The sequence below is a fragment of the Bos javanicus genome, chromosome 8 (assembly GCF_032452875.1).
Source record: "Bos javanicus breed banteng chromosome 8, ARS-OSU_banteng_1.0, whole genome shotgun sequence".
NCBI classification, from domain to species: domain Eukaryota; kingdom Metazoa; phylum Chordata; class Mammalia; order Artiodactyla; family Bovidae; genus Bos; species Bos javanicus.
Window position 1 is genome coordinate 78,940,174 of NC_083875.1, and position 18,485 is coordinate 78,958,658.

The window sequence follows — 18,485 nt, forward strand, 5'->3', positions numbered from 1 at the left end:
CTAAAGGCAGTTCATGAAAATGCTAGCTTCTGGCAAGGTTGTAACAGAAGAGACTTCATGATCTTGCTGCTGCTCATATTTCCTGTTGCTTATGCAAGGCAGGCCCTGTGTATTCTCAGTGTACTGTCTGGAGAACAGTCTTAGGTGGGGTCGATTGCATATTGCAAACTCATTGTGCGGTAAACTCAATGACAGACCACCCAGACCCCCTGGGAATGAAGGACTTGCTTCCTGAGTTGCTGGGAAAGCTGCAACAGACAGTCCTTGGCTGCCAGCAACTTATGAAGGCTCAGCAAGTCCACTCAAGGTCATACTCCCTTCCTGGTGTGTCCCCCATCCAATGGTTGATTGTTAAGGGGCTATAAAGGCCCAGCCCCCTTTGCCCAACTCAGGACCACTCTGTAGGCTCATCCTGCAGGGAAGATGAGCTTCTATTAGACTGCATCACAGCTTAGCCTCACTCTCTGCCCAATTCCTCCCACAGGTATGAATCCCAGTTCAGTTCAGTTCAGTTCAGTCGCTCAGTCATGTCCAACTCTTTGTGACCCCAAGAATCACAGCACGCCAGGCCTCCCTGTCCATCACCAACTCCCAGACTTCACTCAGACTCACGTCCATCGAGTCAGTGATGTCATCCATCCAGCTATCTCATCCTCTGTCGTCCCCTTCTCCTCCTTCCCCCAATCCCTCCCAGCATCAGAGTCTTTTCCAATGAGTCAACTCTTCGCATGAGGTGGCCAAAGTACTGGACTTTCAGCTTTAGCATCATTCCTTCCAAAGAAATCCCAGGGCTGATCTCCTTCAGAATGGACTGGTTGGATCTCCTTGCAGTCCAAGGGACTCTCAAGAGTCTTCTCCAACACCACAGTTCAAAAGCATAAATTCTTCAGCGCTCAGCTTTCTTCACAGTCCAACTCTCACATCCATATATGACCACTGGAAAAACCATAGCCTTGACTAGACAGACCTTTGTTGGCAAAGTAATGTCTCTGCTTTTGAATATGCTATCTAGTCAGAACTTTTCTTCCAAGGAGTAAGCGTCTTTTAATTTCATGGCTGCAGTCACCATCTGCAGTGATTTTGGAGCCCCCCAAAATAAAGTCTGACACTGTTTCCACTGTTTCCCCATCTATTTCCCATGAAGTGATGGGACCAGATGCCATGCTCTTCCAGAACAACCATAATACGTGTCTTGCCCACCAAACTCCATCTCATCTTCTCACCAGGGATCCCAACATGTGGCATATCCCAAAGTCCATTTGTTGTCCAGGTCAGATGCATCCACACAGGGAGATCAGACTCAAGGCAGTGAGCTACACAATGACCACCAAGTGCCTGACAGAGTTCTTAGACACAGGACACAGTGCTGGGCCCTGCACTCAGGGCACACCTGGTGGATGACAGTGCTTTCATTCTGTTCCAGTGTCTACTTAAGTGAAAATAGATGCTCCCATTTGCCATCTAACTTTGATCATGACTTACTACAGTCTCCTTGGAGAAGGGAGTCACATGCCACCTCTCCCAGGAGGAGTCCTTTGGGCTTCCCTCTGACCTCCTCTTTTGCTCCCAGTGTTTGCTTCTCATGGCCTTTATCACCCATTCCACAAACACCTCTGGACTATACACCATATGCCTGGTACTGTGCCCAGTGCCAGCAGTGCAGAGGTAGAGACACAGTCCCTGGGTCAAGGAGCTCACCTTCTATACCAGAGATAAGCAAATACACATGCAATTAGAGTGTATATGCCGGTGATATGATAGAGCTGGGATGAGGTGTACCTATGAGGGTTGTCCAACCTTGCCTGGGAGGCCAGGCCACAGGGATGTGACAACAATCCATGTGTCAGTGAACACTTCTCAGGAAGGTGATGGCAGAGCCTAGTCTTGGAGGACTGCTAGGTGTTAACCGGGTGTAGTGGTAGTCTACATATTCTTACAGGTGCTGTAACAGATTACTACAAATTCAGGGGCTGAAACAACACAAATCATTTCTCTCACAGTGTTGGGGGCAGATACCTGAAATTAGGTTTTCTTAGTTAAGGTCAAGATGCTTTGGCTCCTTCTGGAGAGTCTAGGGTAGAATTCTTTTCCTTGCCTTGTCTGGATTTTAGAGGCTCCCCATATTCCTTGGCTCGGGCCTCTTCTTCCTTCTTCCAAGCCGGCAGTATAGTATCTTCTCTCCTCTCTCATCTCTGCTTCTATACTAATAGCTTCTCTCTCTTGTTCCTCTTTGTTGTTGTTCAGTCACTAAGTCGTGTCTGACTCTTTGAGACCCAATGGACTGCAGCATGCCAGGCTTACCTGTCCTTCACCATCTCCTGGAGTCTGCTCAAACTCATGTCCATTGAGTTGATGATGCCATCCAACCATCTCATCCTCTGTCATCCCCTTCTCCTCCTGCCTTCAATCTTTCCCAGAATCGGGGTCTTTTCCAGTAAGTTGCTCTTCACATCAGGTGACCAAATATTGGAGCTTCAGCTTCAGCGTCAGTCCTTCCAATGAATATTCAGTGTTGATTTCCTTTAAGATTGTTGGATCTCCTTGCAGTCCAAGGGACTCTCAAGAGTCTCCTCCAGCACCACAGTTCAAAAGCATCAATTCTTCAGCGCTCAGCCCTCTTTATGGTCCAACACTCACATCCACACATGACTATTAGAAAAACCTCCTGCCTGTCTCTCATAAGGATCCTTATTTGTGATGACATTGAAGTCACTCAGATAACCTAGGGTCATCTCCCCACATCAAGATCCTTAACCTAATCATATTTGTAAAGTCCCCTTTGCCATGTAAGGTAACATATTCAGGGACTAGAATGTGGATACCTTTGGGGCAGGGTATTATTCAGCCTCCAACATTGGTGACTACAGCCAAGTCAGCATACCAGGCAGAGAGATGAACATGGACAGGGCAGGAGGAATGTGGCCAGTGTCATTTGGGCAGCTTTAGATATTTCATAAGGTGGAAGCATAAGTTTCAAGACAGGCATGTCAAGAGATCAAGCTGGATAAAGGTGCAGGGGAGCCAGTTCTTTCAGTCAGGCACTGTGTCTGGAGGTTGAATTATAATTGTGATTTATCACCCTATTTGTTCATGAGTGTCTGAGGGCACTATTTAGGTCAACATTTTCTTGATGACGCTGCAGCTGTGGTCAGGGATTGGCATAGGACAGGAGCTCAGCATGTGTGTGGCATCAACAAATGCTTGTTGTGCCCTGTTGTGACACTGTGGTGGGAGGCAGGATGGAATGAACAGAGAACTAGAGGCACCAGAGCCCGTCTGCATGCTCTTGGACATGGTTTTTGTGGCAGCATGACTGGCCTTCATGAGCTCGCTTGCACAGACATTTCCTGAGCCAGCAGTGAGTGGGGCACAAGCTGGGGAAGTCTTTTTGGAGAGCTTACGTAATAAAGACTGGAGATGTCTTCATTGTTGAAGCTGGAAGATGGGTATCTGAGGGTTTATTATGTTCTTCTCTCTAGCAAATATTTTCATAATATAAAGCTTTACAAAGTTTATATGAGTAGGGGTGAGGTGCACAGGGCAGCCTAGAAAGTACAAGTGAAAGTGAAAGTGAAAGTTGCTCAGTTGTGTCCGACTCTTTGCGACCCGATAGACTGTATAGTCCCTGGAATTCTCCAGGCCAGAATACTGGAGTGGGTAGCCTCTCCCTTCTCCAGGGAATCTTCCCAACCCAGGGATTGAACCCAGGTCTCCTGCATTGCAGGTGGATTCTTTACCAGCTGAGCCACAAGGGAAGCCCAGGAATACTGGAGTAGGTAGCCTATCCCTTCTCCAGGGGATCTTCCCAACCCAGGAATCGAACCCGGGTCTCCTGCATTGCAGGCAGAGTTTTTACCGACTGAGCTATGAGGGAAGCCCAAATGGCCCCCAAATGGGAGAGGTAATGATTGGGACCAGACGATGGTTAAAAACGATGATGATAGAAATCTTAACAGCTGTACCTCACACTGCTCAGAATGGCCATCATCAGAAAGTCTGCAAATAACGCACGCTGGAGAGCACGTGGCAAAAAGGGAGCCTTCCTACATTGTTGGTCAGAATGTAAGTTGGTACAGCCATTATAGAGAACAGTATGGAAGTTCCTTAAAAAACTAAAAATAGAGTTGCTGTATGATCCAGCAATCCCACTCATGACATATATCCAGAAAAGATGAAAACTTTAATTCAAAAAGATACTTGCAGCTTAATGTTTATACCTGCACTATTCATAATAGCCAAGACATAACAGTCAAGAAAACAGCCTAAATGCCTATCAACAGATGAATGAATAAAGAAAAAGTGGTACATATATACAATGGAATATTAATCTGCCATAAAAAAGAACAAAATAATGCCATCTGCAGCAACATGCATGGACCTAAAGATTATTATACCATCATACAGAGAAAGACAAATATTTGTGGAATCTAAAAAATGATACAAAGGAACTTATTTATAAAACAGAAATAGACTCACAGACCTAGAAAACAAACTTATGTTTACCGAAGAGGAAAGAAGGAGGGATGGATAAACTGGGAATCTGGGTTTAAGAGATATACACTACTATTTAATATATATAAAATAAACAAGGACCTACTATATAGCACAAGGAAATATATTCAACATCCTGTAAAAAGAAAAGTTCATGTCAGTCGCTTAATGGAGAACCCCTATGCAAATTCTTCGTAAACTGTAAAACTTTGCATATCCAGAAGGAGCTTTTCCTCAGTTCTTCATACAAACATTTTTTTTTTGTTTTCAATTTTTTGATACCGGAGTGTGTGATACATGGGATGAATGTCCTTCCCATCCAGGAACCTCAAGCCCCCTAGAATAATTACTTCTTGACAGCTTCCCTCTCATACCCTCAGTCTAAGCTGTGTTGATTTCTCTTCTCTGCCCCCGGTCCTCAGACGCTGAAGGATGCCAGCGACAATGCACGCAAGGACTTCCACCGCGAGGCCGAGCTGCTGACCAACCTCCAGCACGAGCACATTGTCAAGTTCTATGGCGTCTGCGTGGAGGGCGACCCACTCATAATGGTCTTCGAGTACATGAAGCACGGGGACCTCAACAAATTCCTCAGGTATGGGAGACGCCGGGAGCCAGGTGGGAGGTAGGCTCCATATGAGCTGGGGGTGAGGACAGGAAGTTCCCAGGAATGACCAAGGGGCCCCTGGACCTTTCTCTGGAACCACCTATCCTGGTGACAACACCAACGCCTGCCGCAGAAAAAGAGCCCAAGTCCACTGCATTGCTTCTTTTCCTGAACCAACAAATCCTACTAATGTGACACTAACGATTCCATTCCTTCCCACCTGCATTTATTGAGTGTTGCATTTATTAAATGGTACATGGCATGTACATCTGAGATGGGCCTTAGGATCTGTAGGAGTTTGCCTCGTGGATAAGGGAAGAGTGTTGTTCTGATAAAGGAAACAGCAAGAGCTCAGGCTCCCAGGTGTCACAGGAAAAGGCTTGGGCTGGTGAGAGTGATGAGTCTTGGAGACACCCGACAACGTTAAAAACCAGGGCGAGGGGAGGTTTATTAGACAAGGAGGTACGAGGAGTCATGGCTGGAAAGATGAACATTTGGACTCTGTTCTGAGGACAGAAAGCAGAACCAGGAGGTCAGTAGGTCAGAGGACTGAGTGAAAAGAACACCATCAAAAGAGTGAAACATCTAGAAGGAAGGACAGGTCTAGGGAAGACTCAGGATTGGGACTCAAGTCAAGTCCCTGAAGTCAGGAAAAGATGGCCAGCTTCATCTGGGGGTTGTGTGGTGAGGGAGAAACTGGAAGGTGGCAAAATGAGGAAAGGGGAAGCATGGCAGATAAAAGGGAGTTCTTGGGCTGCTAAATAGGGTTGTTGCTTGGATTTCCACACTGGCCAAACGGGGTCTTGTTTCAATGGCAGGGTCTCAGGCAAGTCCCTTCCTTGGGGCAATGGGTGCAGGAGTCTGGGAGGGGCTGCAAGATATAGCAAGTGAGAGACACCTCACAAAGTGAAAGGCATCGCAGAGCAGTGTCCTAGTGTCATTAGTGAGGGGACACTTATGATCCAGGCAGGATGCTGCGCTGGAGTTGAATCTCCGCTCTGGCATGTATTAGCTGAATGACCTTGGGCAAGTCTCTTAGCTGTTCTGATGGCACTACTGAGCCAGCAGGGTAAGCATGAGGCTGAATTAGAATGAATAGAAAGCTCCTGGCATAGAAGCCTGTAGGATGTTTTCAACAAACAGAAGCTTGAATCCTGCTACTAGTGATTTCTACTCATACACCAACTACCTCAGTGAGGGAAACTGAAGGGAGCTGGGTTTGATGTGGGAGATAGAGGATGGTTGTGGTCACCCTACTGGAACCCATAGGGAGTTTTCTTATCCTGTATCTACCAGGGGAGAGAATAAGTGTGTTGATCCCGATACTCCTTGGTGAAGGAAATCAAGTGATGCTTTTATTTACATTAAGCAGATGTGCAAATGGAAGCCACACATTTAAGATCTTACACAATGAGAAAAGTAAGAAGTCTCAGTGGTGAGGGCTGGAAGACACAGTTCTCCTTCCTGTTCTGCATCTGCTGCTTGGGGCCCACTGTTGGGGTCCCCAACCCACTTTGCCTCAATCACCTCAACCCTCAGGTGGGTCTGAGTTAGATCCCCTCAAAGACACATCTGGCTCTAACATGCTGTTTTCTTTAAAATGTAACTAATCTTTGAAAGATTAGCAGTTGTTAGCTATGATTTCTTGGTAGATAGTTTAACTTAAGAGAAATAAGGAAGATGTTCCTCACTGGCCTCAGTTTTCTCACCTGCAAAAGGGGTATAATAACACCCACCTCATGGACTGGTGTTAGGACTATTGTGATGGCTAATGTTGTGTGTTAGAAAAGGCTAATGTATTGTTAGTTGCTCAGTCATGTCTGACTATTTGTGACTCCATGGACTATAGCCTGCCAGGCTCCTCTGTCCATGTGATTCTCCAGGCAAGAATACTGGAGTGGATAGCCATATCTTTCTCCAGGGGCTCTTCCAGACCCATGGATCAAACCCAGATTTCCTGCATTACAGGCAAGTTCTTTACTGTCTGAGCCATCAGGGAAACCCATTGTGATGGCAGGTAATCAATAGATGTTGCACCCATAGCCCTTCTTCTCTGACACATTTTCCTCTTCATTTTGGTTGAGGGATCCATAATCCTGGGAAAGTTACACCTTTTGCGTTACTGCAGCACTTAGACTACTCTGTCTTCCTCCAGTTTCTACAGGCACTAGAGAGAGATTTCCAATAAAATCAGTACCAGTAGCTTCATGCAGCCACTGGAAAGTTCGGGAAATGTATAATTTAAGGAGTAAGTCAGTTGCTGACAGAAAGTGAAATGGGGAGAGGTACTACTGTGTTTAGAAATGGCAGCCCATGGCTTGTACAGTCTGGATCATTTCGACCGTCTCTAGCCCCATGAATACACATACACAGGTGGTAGGAGAGAGGACAGTGGGAGCTTGTACACAGTTTGACTCATCTAATGTGAAAGGAAGAAAAGAAGCTGCATTTAATTGAGGTCTAGCTGCTTAAAGGAGAACTAATTCCCTTCTATTCCCATGTTCTAGGCTATGTCCCTATTTTAAAATGGTGCTTTCCCCAAACTGTAGAATAATAAATTCAAATGTACTCACCTGGACTCAAGTAAATGCCTCTGTGAGCTCAGACTGTGCACATGTGTGTGTGTGTGTTGATTCCTTCACTCTCAGCTCCATCCCTAGTTCTCTTCCATGCCTTCCAGAGGATCAGGCACCTGATTCTTCCTTGGCAGCTTGTACAGGGCAGGGAGTTGTTGAAAACCTCCTCTGCTCAATTTCAGAACCTGCTGAATTCTGGGAGCAAAAGGTTTTCTATGCTAAGAATCAGGTTCTCAGGTGCAAGGATGTGCTGTGAACTACAGTCTGTCCTCTCCTTCTGGGAGGGAACCATGCCCTTATGCTGCCATGAATTGTGTCCTTAAGTATCATTGGAAGTTCTCTGTGAAGACAGATGTCTACAGTTATCCTCCCACCCCTTTTATTCATCCCAAAGCCATTGAGGACCAACAGGAACAGGCCTTATGTTAGGTTGGCTGGGAGATGAGGAGTCAAGCATGGTCCTTGCTTTCAAGGAGATTACAATTTTTCCTCTTAGAATTCTCCTAAATTACCTTCCAATGAAGGGAATATAGAAAAGGGCCCTTTTTTCAAGTGATAACAGCTGTTTATTGGGAGTTCCCTGGCAGTCCAGTGGTTAGGGCAAGGGAATTTCATTGCTGGGAGCCAGGTTTAAAACCTGGTCAGGGAACTAATATCCCTCAAGCCTCGTGGCAAGGCCAAACAAAACAGCTATTTTTTGAGTCTTTCTAAGCATTCTAAATGTTTTAAATGTATCAACTTAATAAGCTATTATTACCATTATCCCTGGGGCTTCCTATGTGGTGCTGGCAGTAAAAAATCCACATGCCAATGCAGGAGACCTAAGAGATGCATGTTCAACCCCTGGGTGGAAAAGATCCCCTGGAGGAGGGCATGGCAACCCACTCCAGCATTCTTGCCTGGAGAATCCCATGGACAGAGGAGCTTGGCGGGCTACAGTCCATGGGGTTGCAAAGAACTAGACACGACTGACGTGACTTAGCACAGCACAAAGCACAGTAACATCCGCAGTATACAGTTGAAAAAACAGTCACAGGACTAGTGAATGTCAGAGCTGAGATTCAAACCCACAGCCCCTGGCTGCAAACCCCATTGTCTCGACCACATCAACACTTCCTCTTGAAGGGACCATTAAAAACCAGAAGGGAAGCAGTGTTTTGTAGTGTTCTAGAGTCACAATGGGTTTGGGTAGACCCCGGGAGTTGGTGATGGACAGGGAGGCCTGGCGTGCTGCGGTTCATGGAGTTGCAAAGAGTCGGACACGACTGAGCGACTGAACTGAACTGAACTGAGCTGAGAGTCACAATGGGTTTGGGTAGACTTCGGGAGTTGGTGATGGACAGGGAGGCCTGGTGTGCTGCGGTTCATGAGGTTGCAAAGAGTCAAACACGACTGAGCAACTGAACTGAACTGAAGAGCAACAAGAGTGTGGCTGGGTGCTTCTGCCACCCACACTGGGAGACAACAGGCCAAGGCAGGGAGGGGACGCCTCCCTGGTCAGAATCCTGACCCTGCCACCTGCTCCCCAAGCCCAGAGGGGCTCTCCCCTCTTGAGGCATGTTCTCCTTAAAGAGGTGAAACATGTTGTTATTTCCAGGAGCTGCAGGTACCCTGTGGGGTGAAGCAGAGACGTGTTGTCGCCTTTGCTTGCACTCCTCTTAAGAACTTATTTAAAAGCCTTGCCTGCCCTCTTTTTACACCAGGACTTTCTACTCAAGATACCCAGAACTGAGCAGGAGAAATGTCTGGTTAACAATGCAGGAGCCTGCCCCACCCCCCAGGGGAGGGGGCACAGGGCAGGGGGCCCTGGAGAGCCCCTGCTTTCCAGTGCTGTGGAGCAGACTGCTGCAGGATGGGGGTTTTACATACACAGAGGTGGCCTTTGGCACTGGACTCTAACTTTTTCTCTTTCCTAAAGTCTCTGCCGCAGAAAGATTCTTAGAGGAGTCTGGATTTCTAGGGCTGAAATAATGCTGTGTCCCCTCTTCTATCACGTGTGCGTGTGTATTCATGAGGTTGTGTGCAGGTGAGCCAAACTGCTTCAGTCGTTTCCAACTCTCTGCTATCCTATGGACCATAGCCCTCCAGGCTCCTCTCTCCATGGGATTCTCCATGCAAGACTAGTACAGTGGGTTGCCATGCCCTCCTCCAGGGGATCTTCCCTTCCCAGGGATTGAACCCACATATCTTAGGTCTCCTGCATTGGCAGGTGGATTATTTACCACCAGCACCACCTAGGAAGCCCATTCATGAGGTTATAGAGGGTCAAAATGATCCAGACTGTACAAGCCATGTGATGCCATTTCTAAACACAGCAGTACCCTTTCCCCCTTCCACTTTCTCTCAGCAATTGACTTGTTCCTTAAACTGTACAGTTCCTGAAACTTCCAGTGGCTCCATGAAGTTCCCAGTGCTAATTTTGTGGAAAGCTCTGTCCAGTGCCTGTAGAAACTGGAGGACAGATCAATCCGGGTGCTGCCATAATGCAGAAGGTGTAACTCCCAGGATTACGGATCCATCAACCAAAATAAAGAGGAAAATGTGTCAGAGAAGAAAGTCTGTGGGGACAACATCTACTCCAGTATTCTTGCCTGGAGAATCCCATGGACAGAGGAGCCTGGAGGGCTTTGGCCCATAGGGTAGCAGAGAGTTGGAAATGACTGAAGCAACTTGACATGCCTGCATGCAACCTCAATACACAGGCACATGTGATAGGAGGGGGCAGTCCGTCAGTTCAGTCGCTCAGTCATGTCCGACTCTTTGCGACCCCATGGGCTGCAGCACGCCAGGCTTCCCTGTCCATCACCAACTCCCAAAGCCTAGTCAAATGCATGTCCATCGCGTCAGTGAGAGGGTACACAGCCTCATTTCAGCCACAGATTACCTGTCATCACAGTCGTTCACTCTTTGAACTGAAATCTGTGACGATTTCACCCTGGCTTACATTCTCGGGGTGTTTCAGGATTTCTCATAATTTATGTGCATCTCTAGATCCCTTTCCTGGCATTTCCTATGATGAGTGAAAATACTGTCACTTTCCCCTGCCCCTTTAGTGCTGGAAGGATTGGGCTTGAGTAACCTTTAGTGAGGGGACGGGGCCAGTTCTGAGAGCCTCGTCACAGGCCAACCACAAAAAGAAATGCACAGCGGGTAATGCATGTTTTCATATCACCATCCATTTCTTTTTTTTAAGGAAAACTTTATTTCAAAGCCTTTCCCTCTGGCTTTCAAGTGAAAATCCACAAGGCACCATACAAGCGGTGTCTAAAGCCTCTTCTATCAGTGTAATTGTATTAAGTAGGTATAGTCAGTCCCCCACTTCACAGAATGAAGAAGCAGGCCCAGAGATGTCTGCACCCACTGAGGTCAAAGCTAGCATGTTAGAAGGAGATCAAATTCATTTCTGATAACCTAGAACCTTGGCCACTGCACTGTAAGACTTCTTACTCCAGAAGAAGAGAGTCTGAGCAGAAAGAAGCCAAGGCTTTTCCTGTATTCTCCTCGGTGTGACCACTGGCAGTCAGGGCTGGAGTTTGAATGGAGGTGAAATAAATGTGTTAGAATTTGCCTTATACAAAAACAGAAAAGTTATATCCAGATGTTTTCAGATAAAAGGAACCTAAGTGACAGCCCCAGTGGCTCAGTCAGTAAAGAATCCACCTGCAATGGAGGAGATCCAAGTTTGATCCCTGGATCAGGAAGATCCCTTGGAGAAGCAAATGGCTACCCACTCCAATATTCTTGCCTAGGATATCCCATGGACAGAGGAGCCTGGCAGGCTATGGTCCATTGGGTCACAAGAGTCAGACACAACTTAGCAACTACAGCCAAATCAAATGATAACCCAACATAATAGACCTTTGAATTTTTGACTAATGAGAAAATTACAGATTGGGCATCATCGACTGAATGATATGAGTTTGAGCAAACTTCAGGAGATAGTGAAGGACAGGGAAGCCTGGTGTGCTGCAATCCATGGGGTCACAAAGAGTCAGACATAACTGAACAACTGAAGAGCAACAACAACAAACTGGACTCGCTAAAAGACTTTCCCAGGCCGTAGGGCTGGACGCAGTCAGAACTGGGAAATTCCCCAGCTCCTTGTCCAGTGCTTATTCTCTGAAAATGCAAGAACAAAATGTCTGGTGACAGTGTGTTTTGGGAGCCACTGTGGCTGAAGCCGCGGTGGGAGGGGCTGTGGGGCTAGCCAGTAGGAGGAGGAGTAAAACAAGTCGTATGTTCTTGGATAATTCTGGCTGTTATTTTCAAATAGTGATACAGCTCTGGAACGCTGTGGATGGGGTCACCCACTTTAAAATTTGTTTAGAATCTTCTATGTTTATTTGAAGTGCTTCCAACTGTCCTGAAGGATCTTCTCCCTTGTTTGCCTTTGGGAGGGAGAAGCCCTTAGACTGTCCTGGCAGGTCCAGCAGCAAAAGTAGTCTTTCCTCCTGGCCCGGCAGCGCCCCCTCAGTCCATCAGGGCAGTGACTCCAGTCTTAGCTCACCAGGCAGGATTCCAAGTTGGGGAATGCAGGGTGGAGGTAAGGGGTTTAACAGTGGCATCCTAAGACTGAGACCCTCCCTTCCCTGAAGCACATGCCACTGTTCAGATGCCTTAAGTTGCCACACAGCTGGAAAAAACTGGGTAAGACAGAATATAAAGAAGATATACAACTGCACCATACTTCACCACTCCCCACACATAGTATGGGGAACAAAAGTTGCCCCAGTGAGAGACTAAATGTATTGTGATTCAAAAAGCTGCCCTCTGCCCTCTGTGATGGCCGGTGCAGATGGAGCTGGAGATCAGGGATGGGACTGAGCTGAAGGAGATGGCATTTTTCACTGGGAATGAATGCCTGGGATGAAGATGCCCAGTTATTTTGCCAAGCTGGGCTTGAGGATGACAAGGGTAGCTTGAAACCATGTTGAGCCATGGAACGGGTGAAGTGGGGGAGATTAGAACTGCACTCTGGAGGGACCAGCCTGGGTGAGGACCCTCTGCTGCAGGATGTGGCTGAGAGGGGGAGAGTTGGGGCTCCTGCTGGGATGCGATGACTCCTGACTCCAGGAGAGTGAAACTCTCCTCCAGTGTTTTATTTTAATTTGCATATTTTTTGTTCACTTGTTTTTTGCTTCAGTCACCCACTGCTTTCTAGGGTTTGGAATCTAGCCAGTGCCTGACCCTAGCATAGTTCCAGAGCCCTAAAAGGTGAACCTGTCTGTATGTTGAGGGAGCACTGTTCAGGCCCACGGGGTCCTGGAAATGTTAGATTTTCTGGGAAATGAAGCCTGGGTACTGTGGAGGCTTTGGGGGAAAAACTATGGATGGATTGTCCTTGCCTCCTATTTTTGCTAAGGCAAGCAGTATCCTCCCACACCAGCAGCTGATGAGGGGCACAGGACCCCTCAAGGCAAAGAGCCGAGGCTCCATGAGGCCTTTCGTGTCCTGTCCAGGGCGCATGGACCGGATGCAGTGCTGATGGCCGAGGGCAACCCACCGACGGAGCTGACACAGTCGCAGATGCTGCACATTGCCCAGCAGATCGCTGCAGGCATGGTCTACCTGGCATCGCAGCACTTCGTGCACCGAGACCTAGCCACCCGGAACTGCCTGGTGGGCGAGAACCTCCTGGTGAAGATCGGGGACTTCGGCATGTCCCGGGACGTGTACAGCACCGACTACTACAGGGTGAGTGGCTGTACCCGTGAGGAGGCCCAGGGCCCTCCTTCCCTGGGGACCTCTTGTATTCATGTGCTTGGGCTGCCACAACAGAATACTGCAGGCTCAGTGGCTTGCACAACAGAAGATGATTTTCACACAGTGCTGGGGGCTGGAAGTCCAAGCTCAAGCTGACAGTAGGGCTGTTTTCTTTTAAGGCTCCTCTCCTTGTGCCTTCTTGCTGTGTACGGCCTCACATGGTCTTTTCTTTGTGCACATACATCCCTGGGGTCTCTCTCTGTGTCTAAATTTCTTCTTATAAGAATGCCAGTCAGACTGGTTTACAGCCCGCCCTAATGGCCTCATTTTAGCTTAATCACCTCTTTAAAAGCCCATCTCTGAATACAACTGTATTGTGGGATACTAGGGGCTAAGGCTTCTACATGTAAATCTGGGGAGGACATAATTCAGCCTGCAACACCATCCTGCCCTTTCCATGGTTCTCTAGATATTGTTAAGAGAAAGATTTCAACATGAGAGTTGTGCGAGGGGAAGCCTGAGGACTTTAGGAGGCCACAAAGTTAAAGGATTTAGAGGTTTGGTTTTTATTCTGTGAAATTATGCCTGGAGCCTTTTGTTTGAGGTTTGACTTTAGGTGAATTTATTCACATAAATGAAGGTACACTAAGGTGTTGGAGGTTCCCACTGAGAACCGTCTTGGTTGGTGGCCATCATGGTAAGAGGTTCCACCCTTTAACATGCTAATGGCTAGAACTGTATTCAATGATGCAGATCCACTGATTACCTGGAGTTGGCCCCCTTGGAGTATTAGATTTGTTAACTGAGATCTCAGAACTCGGGTATGAAAGAAAAGGGTCATTTCTGGAAAATGGGAAGTTGTGATACTGAAAGTGAAGATTTGGGGTCATGTTCTACCATCTCAAATCCCCCATTTTTTTTTCTTGTTGTCATGCTTGATTTTTAAGGGCAGAGGGATGTAGGTAGAAAAAGAAATAAGTGTTCCAGAAATATATCACCTAAAAAGATAAAACCTATAACTGAACTAACTTTTGTACTAGATTGGGCCTGGTGAAGAACATGCCTGTCCTTGCCTTTGCTCCTCCCATTATGACTTATCTTTGAGGAAGAACCTCCTCCTTTTGTCTCCTGTACTCCTCCTTGCAGCCTCCCTCACCTCAATGTCTGCCTTTTAGCTGAGCTGACTTTGCTACAATTAGTCTAAGACAATGAACCCATTGCTTAGCTGCATATTCTTCTGTAGATTGTTTTGTGGGGTTTCTTCCTTTGTCATTTTGATAAGCATTGTGATAAGCATTTTGATAAGCACCTGTTCTAAGTCTAATGATGACTAGTTTGGTCTAGAAAGCTAAAACATAGCAGGAGGTTACATGCCAATGGATGTGTGTTCTCTGTTAGCTCTGCTTCCTTGGTAGGAAGTGGAGAGATGGGGGCATTTCCCTGTCCAAGGAGACAAATGAACACATGGGTTCTTCCTTAAAAACAATCTTTACTGATCTTGATGAGCATCCAGGGAAGAAATATGTGGCCCTGGCAATGGCTCTCCCTTTCACAGTAAGTTAATAAAGGTTTCAGAGTGGCCTGGCACAAAATAAGTGCTCAGTAAATATTTTCAACTTTATTATTATCCAAATCAATAAAGCTATGCTTCATTCTCAAAGCTGTGACTGAATGAGGTGGAACTCAGTGACTTTTTATACATTCTCTGGAAAAATAATTCTGAAGAAAAAGACTGAAAACCTTAACAATATGAAGATAAATTACCCAATTACAAAATAGGTGAAATATTTTTAAGTTTCTCTTGGTGCCCCCAAAGAAAATATACAAATGGCCAATAGGTACATAAAATGATGCTCAACATCATCAGTCATTAGGGAAATGTAACTCAAAACCTGAGGTACCGCTTCACATCCACTGGGCAAAACAGACAATAAGAAGTGTTAACGGGGATGCGGAGAAATTGGAACCCTCATAAATTGCTGGTGGGAACCTAAATTGGTGCAGTTGCTTTAAAAATAGTTTGGCAGTTCCTCAAAATGTACAAAAGAGAGTCATCATATAACTCAGAAATTCTACTCCTTGGTATATACCCAAGAGAATTAAAACCATATGTACACACACACACACACACACACACACACACACACACAGGTACACAAATGAAATAGCAGCATTATTCATAGCTCAAAAGTGGAAACAGTTTAAGGGTTCATCAAATAGTAAACAGATAAACAAAATGTGATCATCCGTGTGATGGACTATTATTCATTAATTAAAAGGAATGATGTACTGATTCATGCTACAATGTGAACCTTGAAAACATTATTATGGTTAAGTGAAGGAAACCACGCACAAAAGGTCACATACTACGTGATTCCATTTATACGGAATATCCAGAATAGGCAAATCCACAAAGCAGGAGGTAGATTAGTGGTTGCCAGAAGCTGGGGGACAATGTAGAATAAGTGACTGGTTCTGGATATGGAGTTTCTTTTTGGAGTGATGAAAATGTTCCATAATTGTGTAGTGTGATGGTTGTTTAGTATGTGTATAAATATAATAAAAATAAGTGAACATGTACTTTAAAAGGATGAATATTATGGTATAAGAATTATATATCAATTTAAAAAGCCTTAAAACTAGCAAAGCAATGACCATCATTATAGACATGAGAATTTAGCCTTGGTCATTTATGCATTTTAAAACACTGTCATTTGTCATCTACTGTATATTCTGATTTTGTTAAAAAGAAAATCCTCCACTTAGTGACATTTTCTTGAAATATTTCCTGCTGAATAGATTGGAGGAAATAATGATTCCCAGTTTCTTTATTTGTTAGATGTTCTTCACAGAACTATCCTAGTCATTAAGAAATGTGCTTCAGGTGCCACACTGATTTAATCCCCCCACCATGGTCCCTACTTAGTTGCAGCGTCAAGGTTTATATGTTCACTTTGTTGTTTGTTGTTCCCTTTGAGGATGAGGAGAAAGAACCAGCCTTACCTTGACCTCTGTGACAGGTGAGCCTGGTGGGATTTGGTACAAAGTGGATGATGAGCATAAGAACTGGCCGATTTAGTAGTAGCTTAGAAAAAATAAATTATGAATTTCATTTTGCTGTCTCTAAAATTTTCAAATGGTAATCTACTTTTTGGTTCCATGGAAGTATTTATTGTCATAGAACTCATTTGTAGAATATCTTTGCTTATTCAAATATCAAAAGCCTATCCATGGAGTTCATTCTCTTGAGTTTGTCCAATGGACAAGTAGAAGCCGTTGCTCTGCTTCTACATGTGAATTCAGCATGACTTTGTGTGGCTACCTCCCAGGACACTTTTGCTTTCATGTAAGTTACCCACCTGTTGGATCATCCATAAGCTTAGTGTTAAGCCCATCCCCATCATGGTTTCTCTTCATATTTTCTGCCATGGAAGCTGGGGAATCTGTTCTCCTTACAGCTCATTTGTGGGCACATTTTTGTAATTATTTTGTTCTTAATTTCTTCAAAAGCCTTCACACTCCAAGGTGGGGAACTGCTGTGGCTGATGTGGGCTATCATCATCACCACTGTTAATATCCTTCCTGCACAGTAGTAGATGAGGACTTTTGTCTTTACCAAGGGTATCTTCCATGGAAAGATGTTGTTTGGGCATGGAGTCAACTGGATTAAGGAGTTACATGTTCTTTTTCTTTAAGCAAGAACCAATTCCACTGGCAGCCTGAGCTTTCTGCTCATGGTGGCTTGTGAGCTGCCTTGTGGGGTGGCCCCAGCTCTGTGTGATCCATGGCAGGAGGGGCGGGTGGCAGCTGTTCCTCCATCATGGGGGAGCTGGCAGCACCAGGAAACGGCTGCCTCAAAGCTTCCACCCTGTTGCAGCTGAGCTAATTATATCTTCCTAAAGAAGGAAGAAATCGGAACACTACATTTGCATTGAAACCAGCCTGATATGGCAGGTCCAAAATTACTCAAGCATTTATGTTCTCTGAATTGTTTTAATTAGCAGCTCTGCAGTACCAGTCTTTCATTTCGTTTTTATTCCTTCCCTCCACTGGCAAAGCCTGACATTTAGGAAACATCTGAACCAGATTTCTGTCACATTCTGCCTGTCAGAGACTTAGGATCTCAGTCTACTTGATCATTACTATGCCTCAGTGGATCCACTGAATTTTTTTAAATGTGTGCTTTAGTATTTTCCATGATTTGGTTTCAACATGCCTTTAAAATGAATGGTGACCATTGGTGAATACAGAGCCCCAAAGATCTGAAATCCTCACTTTTAAGTCTTATACAACACTTTGAATTTTAGTTTTATGGTGGTGGGGGTAAGCAATCTTATCCTTTAATTCATCTTTCACTTAAGAAAAAACAGGGATCGTTTATTTTTCTGGCCCAATGTTAATTGCAGCACTGTTTATAATAGCCAGGACATGGAAACAACCTAGATGTCCATCAGCAGATGAATGGATAAGAAAGCTGTGGTACATATACACAATGGAGTATTACTCAGCCATTAAAAAGAATACATTTGAATCAGTTCTAATGAGGTGGATGAAACTGGAGCCTATTATACAGAGTGAAGTAAGCCAGAAGGAAAAACATAAATACAGTATACTAACGCATATATATGGAATTTAGAAAGATGGTAACAATAACCCGGTGTACGAGACAGCAAAAGAGACACTGATGTATAGAACAGTCTTATGGACTCTGTGGGAGAGGGAGAGGGTGGGAAGATTTGGGAGAATGACATTGAAACATGTAAAATATCATGTAAGAAACCAATTGCCAGTCCAGGTTCGATACACGATACTGGATGCTTGGGGCTAGTGCACTGGGACGACCCAGAGGGATGGTATGGGGAGGGAGGAGGGAGGAGGGTTCAGGATGGGGAACACATGTATACCTGTGGTGGATTCATTTCGATATTTGGCAAAACTAATACAATTATGTAAAGTTTAAAAATAAAATAAAATTTAAAAAAAAGAAAAAACAGGGAAACAGAATTAGAAAGCTCATTAATAATGGACATTTAAAGAAGCAAATGAATCTAACTTGGTTAAAGGCCATGGTGAGAATCCTAAAGTGTTAAAATGATATAAACAAGTCC

At 45.3% G+C, this 18,485-nt stretch overlaps 1 protein-coding gene across 3 annotated transcripts in view; it reads left to right on the forward strand.

Moving 5' to 3' along the window:
* Positions 1-18,485, forward strand: part of NTRK2 (neurotrophic receptor tyrosine kinase 2) — a 407,230-nt gene that overhangs the window by 316,777 nt on the left and 71,968 nt on the right. For all 3 annotated transcript variants that reach the window (XR_009738137.1, XM_061426053.1, XM_061426054.1), the window contains 2 exons: positions 4,914-5,086; positions 13,134-13,368. Coding sequence is in view for 2 of the 3 variants with exons in the window: in XM_061426053.1 (XP_061282037.1) it covers positions 4,914-5,086; positions 13,134-13,368 (408 nt within the window). In the remaining variant the exon portion in view is untranslated. The remainder of the gene's footprint in view (positions 1-4,913; positions 5,087-13,133; positions 13,369-18,485) is intronic.